The sequence below is a fragment of the Hyaena hyaena genome, unplaced genomic scaffold (assembly GCF_003009895.1).
Source record: "Hyaena hyaena isolate Hyena2069 unplaced genomic scaffold, ASM300989v1 scaffold_333, whole genome shotgun sequence".
NCBI lineage: Eukaryota > Metazoa > Chordata > Mammalia > Carnivora > Hyaenidae > Hyaena > Hyaena hyaena.
The window spans coordinates 1,569,271-1,582,012 of NW_024080963.1; the positions used below are offsets into that span (position 1 = coordinate 1,569,271).

The window sequence follows — 12,742 nt, forward strand, 5'->3', positions numbered from 1 at the left end:
CTCCGGAGGAGACGGGGTTGGGGGAAGGCGGAGCCCGGCCCAGCAAGATGGCGCCGCCCGCGTTATTGCGCTCGTTTTCCAAGCTGCTGGCTGCGGCCAGGATCCCAAGTGGCTGTGAGTGTCCATCCTCGCCCAGGCCGACCCGACCCCCGCTGTCTACCACTCCCAAGGGGAACCCAGTCCGCAGGAGCGGGGCGGCTGCGGGCTGGGCTCATCCTGCGGTGACCTTCGTCGGCCTGCGTCCGGATCTCAGCCCTGACTCCGGGCTCCCCATCACCCGCCGACGACCCTTCTCTTAATGCCACTCGACCACCCTGAACCTATTTCCTGGCCTGTTTAAGTGAGGGAGGGCAGTGATGAAGGCAGAATTAAATGCAATAAAATGTAAATGTTAGGGTTTTTACTACAAGCCAATACATTATAGATTTACAGACTCTGACCCCTTTCAGCTTCAGCAAGATCGAAGTTCTACGTTCGGGAGCCGCCACATGACAAACCTGACTGGCTGAAAGTTGGACTGACCTTGGGCACCTCTGTCTTCTTGTGGATCTATGTGAGTTTTTACTCCCTTAATGTCATGAGATCCCAACACAGTGGGGAGGAGAAATGTCAGTGTGAGATTGTTGCTGCGCAAATCTCCCATTCATTAGGATGTGTATGAAATTGCTAATTACGTATTTCTTCATAAGGGAAGTCCCAAAGACTAAAAAGAAACATTAAAGATTTCAGCGATATTGAGAGGATATGATGAAGCTGAAACTTCTGTCATTCATCACTAATTAGCATGGTTTTGTGATGAATGGCAGTTTTACTAAATATTAATTGTACTTTGTTTCCTAATGAGAACGGAGGATGGTTGGGTTTTATGAAGACACTTTTTTCCAGGCACCATAGGAACAAATAATCAATGAATAAAGTATACAAATTAAATCCCACTAGACTTCCAAAACATAAGATTTTAATCAATGTTTGCATAAATACATTGTTGGGAATTGTACTTAATGTGTTGCACTTTTTTTTGTCTTTACACTATGCCTTTACCTGTAAAAACTCATTTAATCTTTCCAGCAACACTATGTGGTAGGTACTAATATTGTTGACTTTATGCACATGAAGAAAACACTTGGAGAAATTAGTTTGCTGAACCCCTCCCTTCTCTCTGACCTGAGAGTTATGCTACAGGGGCACCTGGGTGGCTTAGTCGGTTAAGCATCCGACTTTCGCTTAGGTCATGATCTTGAGGTTCCTGGGTTCGAGCCCCTCGTCGGGCTCTGTGCTGACTGCCAGCTCAGAGCCTGGAGCCTGTTTCGGTCTGTGACTCCCTCTCTCTCTGACCCTCCCCTGCTCACGCTGTCTCTCTCTCTCTCTCTCTCTCTCCTAGAAATAAATAAAACATTTAAAAAGAAAAGAAAAGAAAAGAGTTATGCTATAGACCACTGTGAAATACTGCCTCTAAGTAATTTTTTTTAAAGTTGACTCAAAGTATCTGTGCTACATCAGTGTTTAAAATGTTTTGTTTTATAGCTGATGAGTTTTGGTCTTCTCCCACTGCTTTCTACCTCCAACTTCTAGGTCTCTTATTTGGGATTTTCTCATTAAAATGGCTTGTTGAGGGTCACCAGGGTGCCTCAGTCAGTTAAGCGTCTGACTCTTGATATCAGCTCAGGTCTTGATCTCAGAGTCGTGAGTTCAACCCCACATCAGGCTCTTTTTCTAAGCCAACTTAAAAAAAAAGTATAAAATGCCTTGTTGACATGGGAGGGAGTAAGAGATGTTGAAAGTCATTTACAACTAAACAACAACAGTAACTAATCCTTATTAAAATAATATTTGTTGCGATGACATTTTAAAGTTTTTCCCCCAAAAAAACTTGATTGCTGCTGAGAGCTCTGATTGAAATTGGATCTTCGATTGCATCAAATGTCACCCTGTATCAACCATTGTTTGGATATTCTGTCATATTCTGTTAGACAGTGGTTTTAAAAAAGTGTCTATCTCCGGGGCACCTGGGTGGCTTAGTCAGTTAAGCGTCCGACTTTCGCTTAGGTCATGATCTCGCGGTTCGTGGATTGGAGCCCCGCGTCGGGCTCTGTGCTGACAGCCAGCTCAGAGCCTGGAGCCTGTTTCAGTCTGTGACTCCCTCTCTCTCTGACCCTCCCCTGCTCACGCTGTCTCTCTCTCTCTCTCCTAGAAATAAATAAAAAATATTTAAAAAATTAAAAAAAAAAGTGTCTATCTCCCACAACATCTAATTAATACTCATATAGTTGGGGGATGGGGTTGGTCATTCACTAACAGTGTTCAAACTTCTAAGGTTAGAAGTATAACACACCCACCAACCAATCTGGACCTCATTTAAGAACTCAGTTTTGGTTGGTTGTGTTGGTTTAGCTCCTCTATGGTAAGTTATTTATTACACTACCCCCTGAATGAAATAATGTATTTGGCAGAAAGTTGAATTTAAACTTGTAAGGGCTGCTGTCTCAAATTTAGCCCGCTAAACTGAAGTGAACAAGAATATGCCCTTCACAGTTTTTGGACTTTTGCATCACTTAGCCTTTTATTTTTAAATAGGATAGTTGTAATTCTTTTTTGCTTTTCCAACTTTGTTTAGAAAAACAAATTCAGGTCTCAGTGCCCCATGACCTATTTGTTTTAACCTATTCTTATTTCTTTTGTATACCTTTTATATACCAGATGTAAGTATCATTAAGTAGCCTCTTCTTTTAAGTTGACAGGAAGATTACATTTCTAATTTTAATTGTTATCTACTCTAGCTCATCAAACAACATAATGAAGATGTTTTAGAGTATAAAAGAAGAAATGGGTTGGAATAAACTATTGAAATACTAATACAGTAAGTATGCAATTTTATAAGATTAATAAATTATGCAACTTAATTTGACCTCTTTAGTGTATTTTGGTTGTTTTTTAATTGGGCTTATACTTTTTTTAAAGTGTTTTAAGATTTTTTTTAATGCTTATTTTGAGAGAGAGATTGTGCACATGCATGAGAGAGAGCTCAGAGGAGGGGCAGAGAGCTAGGGAGAAAAAGAATCCCAATCAATTGTGTACATATTATCTATTTGTCATATACAGTACTTGAGTATAAATTTCATAAGAACGCAAACCTTGTCTTTTTTAATCGTAATGTACTCAGCAAATTGCCCAATGCCTGGGCCTACAGGAACTTAATATTTGTAGAATGGATGAATGTATATGGGCAGTAGACCGGGAAATCTTTTACCACGTGACCATTTCATTATGATTGTCATTACAACTAGCATCCAACTGGACAGTTCCTGATAAAATCTATCAGGAACAAGATACTATACTCTACATGCTCTATGATTTAAAAAAAAGAGTGAGTTTATTTTATATGTCAACATATATTTGTATATACATAGTATATTTCTAAAAATCTTTTTAAAGAAAGTATTATTCCTTTTGTAAAATGAATACTCTTACAAATCTCAACTTTCATGGACTAGGTTGATGAAAGTAGGTAACTTACATCTGTTTGATAATAAAATAGTAAATACTAGCATACACTATTAAAAAAAAGATTGAACAGGGGCGCCTGGGTGGCTTAGTCGGTTAGGCGTCCGACTTTCGCTTAGGTCATGATCTCGCGGTACGTGGGTTCGAGCCCCGCGTCGGGCTCTGCGCTGACTGCCCCCTCAGAGCCTGGAGCCTGTTTCAGTCTGTGACTCCCTCTCTCTCTGACCCTCCCCTGCTCATGCTGTCTCTCTCTCTCTCTCCTAGAAATAAATTTTAAAAATATTAAAAAAAATAAAAAATTAAAATTAAAAAAAAAAAAAAGATTGAACAACTCTCAAACTCTGCTCTTTAGGATTTGATTATCTAAAATTGTCACTTCTTTTTTTCCTATTGATATCACCTTGCTGTCACTACTTTAGTTAGCCAATCAGGAGATTATGAAATAGATATTTAAATCCAGATGTGTTTGCTACTTTCTTATAGGTCACAGAGAATATTTTTTGTTAAAACTTAAGTAAAATAAAGGGTTGATACTCTTTGTTCTGGATTTGTTTTCTAGACTTTTCAAGATGCTCTAAGGTGAATTATTCAGAATGGTCTAATTTTAATATTATTTCTGCTGGTTAATGCTATGGTTTTCATTGTTTTCTCTTCATTATAGGTACGCTGCATGTAGTGATTATACCAGTTCCTTTGGATTCACCAATCTGTTGAGTTGTAAACATGAGAGAAAAAGTTATATGTGAATGTATGTCAAATCAGCATTTGTGTTTTCCATCATTAAATGAAAAAATAAAAATACTTCTGTGTTCTTCAGATTATATATGTTGTGACAATATGTCGAAAATGTCAGTTCTAGAGTATGTTTGTAGAAATATTTTTGTGTGGAAAGTACCATCTGATAACAGGGCCTGTGGTAATTAAGAACACATTGGTAAGAAAACTTATTAAGGAATTAGATTAAAAAATCTCTGCTGAAGGATTTATTCCTTGTATCAACTTTTTTTTTCCCTAATGTTTATTTATTTATTTTTGAGAGAGAGAAAGAGAGACAGAGAATCCAAAGCAGGCTCCAGGCTTCAAGTGGTCAGCACAGACCCTGACATGGGGCTCGAACCCACGAACTGTGAGATCATGACCTGAACTGAGGTCGAGCACTTGACCAACTGAGCCACCCAAGCACCCTTCCTTTCATCAACATTTAATTTCTAGTTCACACATTCTTGAGTGTGAGGGTGATAGGACTACTTTACTACTCAAAATACAGAAGAACTCAAACACTATTTTCTTCTGGAAGAGCCATTCTGGTAGGGTTTGTTCTGACTCCATTTCCTTGAATTTGAAGGATTGTCATTTGGGTGACTTTTGTACTCTCCAGTTATGACAGTGTAGTTTGTTGTCCCTTTTTGTAATATGACTTAGAAAACTCCTGACTGGTTAAGCAAAGGAGGAAAAGGAGGGAGAGTAAACAGGCACAAAATAAGATAGACTTCTTTTATCCCTCATCAAAACCCTTTCTTGTGGGAAAAATTCAAAAACAAAAAACAGCTATCAGTTAATGATTTACATATCATTTAAAATTTATTTATATGCCACTTCATTAACTTGTGATTTAAACAGTATAGCATACGTTTAAACGTTCATTCTTTGTGTCTCTATTCTCACGTTAAATGAAAAGACTTACTGTGTTATAATTGATTTTGTGTATGTTTGGGCTGTGGCCAACATTTATTTTGGAGATTCATGACCTAATATCTTTGGAAGTCATTTCTGAACATAAATTCAGAGTTAACATTATTTCAGATTAGTTGCAATCAGTAAAAGACCAGATATAATAGTTACTATCAACTTTTGGTAGTTTGGAGTCCTAGCTGATGGAGCTAGAAAGGATCTTAAGGGTTATATTGGCGAATGTCATAATTTTTACAAATGCAGACACCAGAGTTGAAGAGTGATAGGCTCAATGGCACTGTAGCAGGTGGAATAATGGATCCCCAAAGATGACTGTTGTGCAGTCTTTGGAATCTGTGTTTATGTTAGATTATATGGCAAAGGGGGAATAGGATTACAGATGGAATTAAGTTTGCTAATCAGCTGACACTTAGAGGGGGAGCTTAGCCTGGATTAGTTGGTTAGGCCCAATGAAATCACAAGGTTCATTATAAGTGGAGGGGGAGGTACAGGAGTGTGTCAGTGATGCCATATAAGAAAGACTCAACTGACCGTTGCTGGCTTTGAAGGTGGAAGGGGTCTAAGAGCCAAAGAATAGAAACACAGTCCTTCTGACACCTTGATTTTTAGCTCAGTGAGAACTGTGTTGGTTTTTTCACCTGAAAGAAAAAAAAAACTATAAGATAATAAATTCGTGGGTTTTTTTTTTAAATGTTTTATTTATTTCTAGGAGACAGAGAGAGAGACAGCGTGAGCAGGGGAGGGCCAGAGAGAGAGGGAGTCACAGACCGAAACAGGCTCCAGGCTCTGAGCTGGCAGTCAGCACAGAGCCCGACGCGGGGCTCAAACCCAAGAAANCAAGAGATCATGACCAAAGAGAAAGTCGGACGCAAAACCGACTAAGCCACCCAGGTGCCCCGTAAATTATTCTTTCACTAACCTAAAGTTGTGCACATAATGGTACTGGTAAAAATGCTTTCTAAGTTAAATATTGAAAGCTAGCTCAAACTATGTTAAGCTAAAAAAAAGGTTATGAAGATATAGAGTGACTCACAGACACCAAGAACAGGAATGCTCCTGAGCCAGGAATAACCGGTCTGGAACTCAGATGTTATCAAGACTCTTGCTCTTAACCCCGCTGTCTGTGTATCTGTTTTCTTCGCACAGTTTTCTTTTCTAGCTCAAACCACATTGTAAGAGGCCACAGTCAATAGTTCCTAGATTTACATCTCAGTTCAAGAGTGTAGCTGGATTGAACAAGAATCATTCTGATTCTAAATTCCTAAGCGGATATGTGGTCAAATGATGGTTTATTTGGTAATGATGTAAGAGATCCATAAAATAAAAGATGCAGGAGTACCTGGGTGGCTCAGTCAGTTAAGCATCTGACTCTTGATTTCATCTCAGGTCAGGATCTCTCACAGTTCATAGGACTGAACCCATGTCAGGCTCCAGGCTCTGTACACTGGTAGTGGATTCTCTCTCCTCTCTGCCCCTCCCCACTTGGCTCCCTTTCTCAAAATAAATAAATAAACCTAAAAAAAAATGCAGACAATATCCCCTGTCAAATACCATCAAGTTTTTTATTTGCTCAATATCAGGTAGACCTTTTTTCAGATTTAGTATCTGTGAGTTATTCACTTATTCATTCATTTATTTTTTATTTTTTCTTAAAATTTTTAATGTTTGTTTATTTCGAGAGGGGGAGAGGGAGAGCATGAGCAGAGGAGGGGCAGAGGGAGAGGGAGATAGAGAATCTCAAGCAGGCTCAATCCTGTCAGCACAGAGCCTGATGTGGGGCTTGAACTCACAAGCATGACCTGAGCTGAAATCAAGAGTCAGACGTTCAACCTACTAAGCCACCCAGGTGACCCACATTCATTTATTTTTAAGTAAGTTCTACACCCAATGTGGGGCTCAAACTCACAACCCCACGATCAAGAGTTGCACGCTCTTCTGACTGAGCCAATCAGGTGCGCCTAAATTATTTTAAGTTGCCATGGAAAGAACAGGCTATATACACTTAGCTGCAAGTATAGGAAATTATAGGTTGAATTTTGTCCCCCTAAAAGATAAGTTGTAGTCCTAACCCTCAGTATATCAGAATGTGACCTTACTTGGAAATAGAGTGATTGCAGATATAATTAGTTAAGATGAGTTTATACAGGAGTGGACCCTTACTCCAATATGACTGGTATATTTATGAAAAGAGACACAGGGACACCTGGGTGGCTCAGTCGGTTAAGCATCTGACTTCGGCTCAGGTTATGATCTCACGGTTTGTGGGTTAGAGCCCCACGTCGGGCTCTGTGCTGACCGCTAGCTCTGAGCCTGGAACCTGTTTTGGATTCTGTGTCTCCCTCTCTCTCTCTGACCCTCCCCTGCTCACACTGTCTCTCTCTCTTAGAAATAAAGTTAAAAAAAGAGACAGACAGACAGACAGACACAGGGGTACCTGGCTGGCTCACTTGGAAGAGCCTGTGACTCTTGATCTCAGATGCCAGAGTCCAGCTCCGGCAGGTCCAGGGGTCCCTGAAGGATGGACGGTGTCGGCGAGGGAGGGATGAGAGAGGCACGATATTCTTTCTGGTTACAGCCAGGCCTCTCCACACTGTCTGAGATTCAACTTTATTTTATGATTTAGTGTTTGGGGGATGGCACAGAAGTGGCATTCTGATGATAAATCCTTTATATCAGTAAAAATTTTCCAGAACATTGATATGCATAGGTGTATGGGGAACAGCCCAGAAGTGTCATTAGCATAGTAAAGGCAGAAGTTAGTTCTTTGTGAACAGGGGTCAATAGCCTGTTTATCGCTTAATGGGAGGTATTAAGAAAAACTGGTCTTTCAGGAACGCAATGTTGCACCCCTAACCACAAATGAAGTTCCTACAGTAAGTTCCTTCACAAAATGCAATCAGCATATCAAGGCCAGAATGAGTCACTCCTAATACCAATCAACAAGGTGCCTTGGGGGTCGGTGCTCAAGCAGAAACAATTGGGTGGAGGTGGATATCAGTCACCATCTGAGGTAAGAGTCCGTGCAACTTACCTTAACCCTCACAAGGAGTTTTTTCTCAACCTATGAGTTCAGGAACAGCTCCCAACACTCAGGGTTGTGCGTTCAAGCCCCACATTAGATGTAGAGATTACTTAAAAATAAAATCTTATTTTAGAAAAAGAGGAAGAAGAGACACAGACACACGGGGAGAAAACAGCCGTGTAATGATGGAGGCAGAGACTGAAATCATACATCTACAAGCCGAGGATTACCAGCAAACTCAGAAACTAGAAGAGGCAAGGAAGTCTTCTCCTCTATGCGTTTCAGAGGATACGTGTCCCTGCTGACCCCTTGATTTCAGGCTTTGGCACCAAACTGAGAGAATCTATTTCTGTTGATTTAAGCCATCCGAATTTGTAGTAACCTGTTACGGTAACCTCAGGAAAACTATACAGAAGTATTAGGGAATCATGTTTATTATACCACAGATGAGAGAATGAATAGATGGGAAGTGTACTGAATGACCTCCAAGAATAATTTAAGTATTTACTACCTTGATTACCTTTCCCTTTCATTTCATCTAAATATTTTAGGCCATCAAAAGGGTGCTTATCTGCCCATTTGTCTCCGTAGATACTCTTCTAAGTTGCTTCACTTTATATTGATCTGCTGAAAATACAGATGATAGCCTAAGAATTTGGTATTAAGAAAAGCAAAGGTGTGGGGTGCCTGGGTCTCTCAGTCAGTTTTGCGTCTACTTGATTTTGGCTCAGGTCATGATCTTAGGGGTGTGGGATTGAGCCCCACTTTAGACTCGTGCTGAGTATGGAGCCACCACCACCCTCCCTCTCTGCCTTCTCCCATGTTTGTGTGTGCATGCTTGCTCTCTCTCTAAAAAAATTTTTTTAATAAACAAAACAAAACAGGAAAAGCTGTCTCTAACTTTTGGTGGAGCCCAGGAAATCACTTAGTCTTTGAAGGTTGCTTTTTTAACTTATAGCACTTAAGCCTTGATGAGTATGATTAATATTCCAGTAGAAGACCTTTAACAGATTGTTTTCAAGACTAGTATCTTCTTTGTCAACAGTCACAATTAGATGGAGCCCATATAATCACAATTATAGGAAGTTAGGAAGTCTTATAGTTGGACCCCATCTAATTCTGATTAGATGGTAAGCCAAATTATCCCTGACCCTTGATTCTTGTTTTCCCAGCCAGACCAAGAAAAATGTCAAGGATGTGCTCAAGGGCAGCATTATGAACAATGTGACTTAACAGTGGGAAATTGTTGTCTGAACTTTTCAGAGTGTTCTATCCCGAAGACCTGTGTTAAAATTATCTTGCATTTGAGAGAAAAGGCTTGCTGCAGAGTAAATTTGACAACCCATGGGCATGCCCTCTCTGGGGAAGTGTTTCATCAAGATATGAAAGAGTTTGCCACCAAAATGGAAAGCCACATATTCTGCAGGAGCAGTAGAATGGGTAGAAAATTCCCTTTGACCCAAGAGGTATTGGGCTGGGGGAACTTGGGTGGTTTAGTCAGTGTAGCTTAGTGCTCTGGATCTCGGGGTTGTGAGTTTGAGTCCCACTTGGGGGCATGGTGCTTACTTGAAAAAAAAAAAAAAGAGGAAACAAGAGGCATTGAACTTTTAACTAAGGTGGATAAGGATCTGGAGAGTGGCACAGTTTATCTCACAGTTCTTGCCTTTCCCAGCTGGGATAGCCACATCCAACCTACAGGACATGATAAACTCCCCACCAGATCTTGCCAGATAATAAGAGAGTGGTATACAATGGATCCTGTCCTGTGTGCATTGAGAGACAACAGACTATGGTAAAGGTAAAGTATGCCTTGAGCTCCAGCTTGGGCTGGAAATCAGAATCTACCATTGCCTCCTCCAATTAGCTGAGCATATTTCATACCTAATGTATTTTAGAGCTCACCTCAACCCTATGAATAAAGTAACTGTCCACATTTTACTCAGGCCAGGAAAATAGACCGGGTATCTGGCTCCCAAACTCATGCTCTTAACCACAGTATTATTCTACCTCAGTTTTCTCACGTGATGAAAGGATAATGGGGGCCCCTGGGTGGCTCAGTCAGTTGATCGTCCGACTTCAGCTCAGGTCATGATCTTGAAGTTCATGGGTTTAAGCCCCACATCGGGCTCTGTACTGACAGCTCAGAGCCTGGAGCCTGCTTCCGATTCTGTGTCTCCCTCTCTCTAAGCCCCTCCCACGCTTGCACTCTGTCTCTCAAAAAAATAAATAAACATTTAAAAAAATTTTTTAAAAAGGATAATCAACATTATTCAACATCCCTTGGGTTTGTTAAGATGAACTACAAAAATAGAACTGACAATATTTTGGGAAAAGCTTCTAAAGTCCTATATATGTGTGTTATTCTTGCATTGTTTAAACCAATTGGTTTGCATTGTTACAACTAGTTTGGTTTTAACAAAGCCCTTAATTACATTTATTATTAATATCTGATCAGAGATTCCTGTGTGATCATTTGCCCCATTGATAGTGGACTTGCTAGCTATATCTGAGAAAAGATGCTGGTTCCGTGTCTCATTTATCTGCAACTAAAAACATCTATGTGATAGCAGAAATTTTATCTTATTCATTGGATAATGCCTTGGAACAGTGCCTTGTGAAATAAGTAATAACCAATCTCCAGCATCTAGCACAGTTTCTAACATCTGGCAAGCATTTTGACAGACACAGTTTGACTGAGATAGGGCAGATACTATGCAACCTGGGGGTGATCCAGAAGACCTCCAACTATACCCAGACTCTGAGTATACAATGGGGTTCTGAAGAGGAGCCTAGAACAGTGTCCTGAGAGTCACCATCATTTACAAGTATTTACTTAGAAAGAATCCTTTTTTAGGGGAGCTTCCAACACATTAAATAAGTATAATGCATGCATTAATTCATTTAGGTAGCTAATACCTAGTTGCCAGAAAACGTGTATTTGATGCTGGTCAAGATAGTAAGTACACTCACCTGCATTTTGCTACTTTCAGGACTACCAATTTCTTGGTGGAGTACTAACCCCTTCTTGTGCTATTTGGAAATCTAAATGCGATTCAATAACTACAGATTACCTAATACTCTTATTAAGTGTTTAATCACTAGCGATAGCCAGCTACTCTGAGTATCAAAAACCCAGTTCTGGGGGGCCTGGGTGACTCAGTCGGTTGAGCGTCTGACTTCGGCTCAGGTCATGATCTCACGGTTCGTGGGTTCAAACCTCGCGTCAGGCTCTGTGCTGACAGGCTGTGTCTCCCTCTTTCTCTGATCCTCCCCTGCTCATGCTGTCTCTCTCTCTCTTAAAAATAAATAAAACATTAAAAATGTTTTTAAAAAAGTTCTGACTTTGTATTCAATTGTGAGTATGTTAAATATTATTAGAGTTGAGCACAGAAGTAGAACCTCTGAGGAGTGTTTATTCACATAGCAAATGAGCAAATGTGCCTGTAACATGCAAGAGAACTTGAAACTAGAAGAACTTTGATCATGTCCTTTTTTAAAAATTCATGACCATAAGTCCCTGGACATTCCTCCCTACCACCAAACCATTTGCCAAAGGTAATAATTGCCATCTTCCTCAGAGGGCTGAAATGAGAATTAAAGGAGGTAATGTGTAAGTGCTTTGTAAACTATCAAGTGCCAAACATATATTAGGGAATATTTTATAGTTTTTTTTTAATGCTTATTTATTTATTTTTAAGAGAGAACCTGAGCAAGGGAAGGGCAGAAGGATAGGGAGAGAGAGAATCCCAAGCAGGTCTGTGCTGTCAGCAAGGACATTGTGGGGCTGGATCTCACAAACGTTGAGATCCTGACCTGAGCTGAAATCAAGAGCCAGATGGATGCCTAACCAACTGAGCCAACCAGCGATCCCATGAGGGAATATTATAGAAGGAAATGTATCTTCCAAAAATTAATCATTTAGAAATGCTATAAGCATAAATTATTGGTTTCCATATTCATATCATGACAAATTCTTATAGCCCCAATGAGGCAAGAAATTGAAATCTGGGGCAAGGAACTAATAATTCAGCATTTTTGATTCATATGGAAATACGAATTTCACATCCAAGAGAGGAATAGACAGCATTTTTGGAGTTTATATTTAAGGCTTTATAACAGTGAATTGCCTAGAGATTCAACTATTACCTGGAAGTTTTCTTAGGATTCTGAACATCACCCCCTGCACTAACGGAAGGCCAAGGCTACCCCTCTCCTGACTCTATCTCCGGAAACTTCCCGCTAGCCTCTCCACTCCAGGGAAAGCTAACGGACTGTGTGACTTGAAACGGGCTCAGATATCCCGCATGATAAACCGTATCTATCGTATTCATGACGCGAATTCCTGAACATTCCCAGCCTGTTCTGTGGAGCTCCACTCATACGGACAATACGGGGCAGGGAGGTGATGCTGACTTCTCGGCTTCCAATCCCTGGTCTAAGGCGCGCTCAGCTAGCTTCTGGGACACGAGAGACAGCTACAGTCCGGAGACTGGGCTGGGGAAGGGAGAAGCGCGCGGCCAGCGGCGC

The 12,742-nt window shown here is 40.5% G+C and overlaps 1 protein-coding gene across 1 annotated transcript; it reads left to right on the forward strand.

The window, feature by feature from the left end:
* Positions 1-4,322, forward strand: NDUFC1 (NADH:ubiquinone oxidoreductase subunit C1). Its single transcript, XM_039249146.1, has 4 exons — positions 1-114; positions 450-553; positions 2,778-2,857; positions 4,163-4,322. Exons 1-3 carry the CDS (start codon positions 48-50, stop codon positions 2,835-2,837), a joined length of 231 nt encoding a protein of 76 aa, XP_039105077.1. The 5' UTR covers positions 1-47; the 3' UTR covers positions 2,838-2,857; positions 4,163-4,322.
* The last annotated feature ends 8,420 nt before the right edge of the window (positions 4,323-12,742 follow it).

What these genes read in the sequence shown, in the direction of transcription:
- NDUFC1 (XM_039249146.1), top strand. Translation starts at nt 48, where the DNA reads ATGGCGCCGCCCGCGTTATTGCGCTCGTTTTCCAAGCTGCTGGCTGCG. An exon ending in GGCCAGGATCCCAAGTGGCT is followed by an intron (nt 115 to 449) that starts GTGAGTGTCCAT and finishes GACCCCTTTCAG; the next exon opens with CTTCAGCAAGATCGAAGTTC. An exon ending in CTGTCTTCTTGTGGATCTAT is followed by an intron (nt 554 to 2,777) that starts GTGAGTTTTTAC and finishes TATCTACTCTAG; the next exon opens with CTCATCAAACAACATAATGA.